Source organism: Corvus brachyrhynchos, unplaced genomic scaffold (genome assembly GCF_000691975.1).
Source record: "Corvus brachyrhynchos isolate BGI_N302 unplaced genomic scaffold, ASM69197v1 scaffold377, whole genome shotgun sequence".
In the NCBI taxonomy this organism is placed as follows: domain Eukaryota; kingdom Metazoa; phylum Chordata; class Aves; order Passeriformes; family Corvidae; genus Corvus; species Corvus brachyrhynchos.
This window is the reverse complement of record NW_008239041.1, coordinates 3,068-8,344: the sequence shown is the minus strand read 5'-3', so window position 1 is coordinate 8,344 and position 5,277 is coordinate 3,068. Positions and strand designations below refer to the sequence as shown.

The window sequence follows — 5,277 nt, the reverse complement described above, 5'->3', positions numbered from 1 at the left end:
GAAACCCCATCCACTTCCAGAGACCCCCCCACCTCAAAGACACCTCCCAGAGACCCCCCAGTCCCATTAACCCCACCCAGAGACCCCCAGAGGGGATTGGGGAAGGTCTCCGGGGGAGCGTTTACGGGATTTCCAACCCCTATTTCTCTCCCTTTTCCGGCTCTTTTCTCCTCACATTTCCCCTTTTTTGGTTTTTCTTTTCTGTGCTTTTTTCTTACCTTTTTCACTCATTTTTCTTCTTATGTTTCCCACACTTTTTCCTTCATCTCTTCTCGTGTTTTGCGCTGTGTTCGCTTTTCCCACATTTTCAATTTCGTTTTCCGTTTTTCCCTCACGATTATCATCAGTTTTTCTTTCCCTTTTCCTGCCCTTTTTTCCCCTTCGTCTCCCACGTTTCCCACCCTTTTCTCCTCAAGTTTCCCGCCCTTTTCCCCTTATGTTTTCCCGCCCTTTCCCCCTCACATTCCCCACCCTTTTCCCCTCATGTTTCCCACCCTTTTCCCCTCATGTTTTCCCGCCCTTTTCCCCCTCCCGTTTCCCGCCCTTTTCCCCTCTTGTTTTCCCACCTTTTCTCCCTCATGTTTCCCACCCTTTTCCCCTCACATTTCCCACTCTTTTCCCCTTCACATTTCCTGCCTTTTTCTCCTCACGTTTCCCTCCCTTTCCCCCCTCATATTTCCCACCCTTTTCCCCTCACATCTCCCACCCTTTTCCCCTCATGTTTCCCACCCTTTTCCCCTCACGTTTTCCTGCCCTTTTCCCCTTATGTTTCCCACCCTTTTCTCCTCAAGTTTCCCGCCCTTTTCCCCTTATGTTTTCCCGCCCTTTCCCCCTCACATTCCCCACCCTTTTCCCCTCATGTTTCCCACCCTTTTCCCCTCATGTTTTCCCGCCCTTTTCCCCCTCCCGTTTCCCGCCCTTTTCCCCTCTTGTTTTCCCACCTTTTCTCCCTCATGTTTCCCACCCTTTTCCCCTCACATTTCCCACTCTTTTCCCCTTCACATTTCCTGCCTTTTTCTCCTCACGTTTCCCTCCCTTTCCCCCCTCATTTTCCCACCCTTTTCCCCCTCAAATTTCCCACCCTTTTCCCCTCACATTTCCCACCCTTTTCCCCTCATTTTTCCCACCTTTCCCCCTCACATTTCCCACCCTTTTTCTCCTCACATTTCCCACCCTTTTCCCCCTCATTTTCCTGCCCTTTTCCCCTCATGTTTCCCACCCTTTTTGGTCTCACATTTCCCACCCTTTGCCCCTCACATTTCCCACCCTTTTTCCCTCATGTTTCCCGCCCTTTTTCCCCCTCACATTTCCCACCCTTTTCCCCTCACATTTCCCGCCCTTTTCCCCTCACATTTCCCACCCTTTTCCCCCTCACATTTCCCTCCCTTTTCCTCTCACGTTTTCCCGCCCTTTTCCCCTTATGTTTTCCTGCCCTTTCCCCCTCACATTCCCCACCCTTTCCCCCTCACATTTCCCGCCCTTTCCCCCTCACATTTTCCCGCCCTTTTCCCCTCACGTTCCCCGCCCTTTTCCCCCCTCAGTGCTCCCAGTGCCCTCTCAGTGCTCCCAGTAACCTCCCAGTGCCCTTCCAGTACCCCCCAGCCCAGAGCTCTCCATGTTCCCAGTGCCCTTCTCAGCCCCAGTGCTCCCAGTAACCCCCAGGCCCTGTTCCCAGTGTCCTCCCAGTGCCCCCTGGCCAATTCCCAGTGCTCCCAGTAAACCTGCCCCAAGTCCCAGTGTCCTCCCAGTGCCCCCTGGCCACTTCCCAGTGCTCCCAGTGTCCTCCCAGTGCCCCCTGGCCAATTCCCAGTGCTCCCAGTAAACCTGCCCCAAGTCCCAGTGTCCTCCCAGTGCCCCCTGGCCACTTCCCAGTGCTCCCAGTGTCCTCCCAGTGCCCCCTGGCCAATTCCCAGTGCTCCCAGTAAACCTGCCCCAAGTCCCAGTGTCCTCCCAGTGCCCCCTGGCCACTTCCCAGTGCTCCCAGTGCCCTCCCAGTGCCCCCATCCAGTTCTCCCGATCTCCCAGTACCCTCCCAGTGCTCCCAGTAACCCCCAGTCCCTGTTCCCAATGCTCCCAGTGCCACCCAGTTTCCCCCAGGAGCAGCTCCCACCTCGTTCCCAGCCCATTTTCCCACCACAAACGAGGATTTGGGACAAGTTTGGGATTTGGGTCAGTCACACATTTTATTGAGGGTGATTTTGGGGGCTTTGGGGTTTTTGGGGGGGTTTTTGGGAGGGTTTTGGGGTTATTTTGTGAGATTTGGGGTTTCTCTAGGGGCAAGGTGGGGGTTTTTGGTGGGTTTTGGTTATTTTGGGGGGTTTGGGGATATTTTGGGGAGCATTTGGGGGTCTTTTTTGGAGTAGTTTTGTTTATTTTGGGGGGGTTGGTTATTTTTGGAGGCTTTGGGGCTTTTTTGGGGGTGTTTGGGGTTTTTTTGGAGGGTTTGGTCATTACAGGGGGGGTTTTGGGGTGGTGGAGGTTTTTTTGAGTCCTTATTTGAGCTGAAAATCCCTTTTTTCCCCCCAGTTTGGAGAGTCATAGGGATTTTACGGAGTTCTTTGTGGCTTGTATGGATTTTTTAGGGAGTTTATGGATTTTTTTAGGGAATTTACGGTTTTTTAGGGTAATTCGCTGGATTTTTAAGGAATTTTCAGGTCGTTCAGAAGCAAAAATCGGGATCGCGGAATCTCCGGATGCCCCCGGAGCTCGTCCAGCTCTGAGCAAAGCGCTTCAAAATTCCAGGTTTGGGGGTTTTTTTTAACTAATTTGCTGGAAATTGCCTGGAAATGGGGAAAAAAAGGTGGGAATTCAGCAATTCCAGGATTTCTCGCAGATCCAGCGGTTGAGTTTGGAGCAGCGCTCGTTGATCCAGCGCCCGTTGGGTTTCATGGCTCCACAATCCTTGTGCTCCTTGTCCGGGTCCTCCTCCCACACATCCCAAAATCTGGGGGGAAAAAAAACAGAAATGGGAAAATCATCGAGGAATAACAAACGAGCGGGAAAAGCTCAAATTGGAATTTACAGGGGGAAAAGACCACAAAAAACTCGATTTTTTTTTTTCTGGCGCCAAGCAGAAATGCTTCAATAATCCCATTTTTCCCTCTCACGTTTTCCCGCCCTTTTCCCCCCCAAATTTCCCGACCCTTTTCCCCTGGGAAAAGCTCAAATTGGAATTTACAGGGGGAAAAGACCACAAAAAACTCAATTTTTTTTTTTCTGGCGCCAAGCAGAAAATGCTTCAATAATCCCATTTTTCCCTCTCACGTTTTCCCGCCCTTTTCCCCCTCACATTTCCCACCCTTTTCCCCTCATGTTTCCCACCCTTTTCCCCTCACGTTTTCCTGCCCTTTTCCCCTTATGTTTCCCACCCTTTTCTCCTCAAGTTTCCCGCCCTTTTCCCCTTATGTTTTCCCGCCCTTTCCCCCTCACATTCCCCACCCTTTTCCCCTCATGTTTCCCACCCTTTTCCCCTCATGTTTTCCCGCCCTTTTCCCCCTCCCGTTTCCCGCCCTTTTCCCCTCTTGTTTTCCCACCTTTTCTCCCTCATGTTTCCCACCCTTTTCCCCTCACATTTCCCACTCTTTTCCCCTTCACATTTCCTGCCTTTTTCTCCTCACGTTTCCCTCCCTTTCCCCCCTCATTTTCCCACCCTTTTGCCCCTCACATTTCCCACCCTTTTTCCCTCGTTTCCCACCCTTTTTCCCCCTCACATTTCCCACCCTTTTCCCCTCACATTTCCCACCCTTTTCCCCCTCACATTTCCCTCCCTTTTCCTCTCACGTTTTCCCGCCCTTTTCCCCTTATGTTTTCCTGCCCTTTCCCCCTCACATTCCCCACCCTTTTCCCCTCACATTTCCCACCTTTTCTCCCTCCTGTTTCCCACCCTTTTCCCCCTCACATTTCCCACCCTTTTCCCCTCACATTTCCTGCCCTTTTTTCCCCTCACGTTTCCCCTCCCCTTTTCCCCTCACATTTTCCCGCCCTTTTCCCCCTCATCTTTCCCACCCTTTTCCCCTCACATTTCCCGCCCTTTTCTCCTCACATTTCCCGCCCTTTCCCCCTCATGTTTTCCCGCCCTTTCCCCCTCACGTTTCCCGCCCTTTCCCCCTCACATTTCCCACCTTTTCCCCTCACATTTCCCTCCTTTCCCTCTCACATTTCCCCCCCTTTCCCCCTCACTTCCCCCCCCTTTCCCTCCTCACGTTTTTCCTCAAAACTCCCGAATTTTGTTTGGGAATTTGGTAAAACTCCCCAAAATCCCACGTTTTGGGGCTCAGCTTCATCTTTCTCATTAATTTCAGATTGTTTGGCGATTCCCGGCGGGAATTTTTACCCGAAATTCGGAGTTTCGCCGGTGACCCAGGCCCATTTCCCCTCGTGCTGCTCGTCCGTCACCCCCAGCCAGTAGGAGTTGTTGCCTTGGATTTTGCTCATCAGAAATACCTGGAAAAGCGGAATTCCTTCAAACGGCCCCAAATCCATCGTTCCGGTGGATTACGGGGCGTAATTCCCAGGTTTTGTGGGGTTTGGGGTTGTTTGGGGTTTGGGATTTGGGATTGTTTGGGGTTTGGGATTTGGGGCTTGGGATTGATTTGGGATTGGGGATTTGGAGTTTGGGATTTGGGGTTTGGGATTTGAGGTTTGGGATTATTTGGGATTATTTGGGATTATTTGGGATTATTTGGGATTATTTGGGGTTTGGGATTTGGGGTTTGAGATTTGGGATTATTTGGAATTTAGGGTTTGGGGGTTGGGATTTGGGATTGATTTGGGATTGGGGATTTGGGGTTTGGGATTTGAGGTTTGGGATTATTTGGGGTTTGGGATTTGGGGTTATTTTGGATTTGGGGTTTGGGATTTGGGGTTGGGGATTTGGGATTGTTTGGGGTTTGGGATTTGGGGTTTGGGATTGAGTTGGGATTTGAGGTTTGGGGTTTGGGATTTGGGGTTTTGGATTATTTGGAATTTAGGGTTTGGGATTTGGGGTTTGGGATTGATTTGGGATTTGGGATTATTTGCGGTTTGGGATTTGCGGTTTGAGATTTGGGATTATTTGGAATTTAGGATTTGGGGTTTGGGATTATTGGGATTCGGGGTTTGGGATTGGTTTGGGGTTTGGGGTCGGTTTGGGCTCAGCTTGGGGTCAGTTTGGGGTCGGTTTGGGGTCGGTTTGGGGTCACTTTGGGGTCAGTTTGGGGCCGTTTGGGGTCAGTCTGGGCTCAGTTTGGGGTCAGTTTGGGGTCAGTTTGGGGTCACTTTGGGGTCAGTTTGGGGTCG

At 51.3% G+C, this 5,277-nt stretch overlaps 1 protein-coding gene across 1 annotated transcript in view; it reads right to left on the bottom strand.

Annotated features, from left to right (window-relative positions):
- Positions 1-2,456: 2,456 nt before the first annotated feature.
- Positions 2,457-5,277, bottom strand: part of LOC108447849 (CD209 antigen-like protein C) — a 5,090-nt gene continuing 2,269 nt past the window's right edge. Inside the window, exons 3-4 of the mRNA XM_017739024.1 lie at positions 4,334-4,443; positions 2,457-2,944 (exon numbers count right to left, since the gene is read on the bottom strand). Coding sequence (XP_017594513.1) covers positions 2,809-2,944; positions 4,334-4,443 — 246 coding nt within the window. The 3' untranslated portion in view covers positions 2,457-2,808. The remainder of the gene's footprint in view (positions 2,945-4,333; positions 4,444-5,277) is intronic.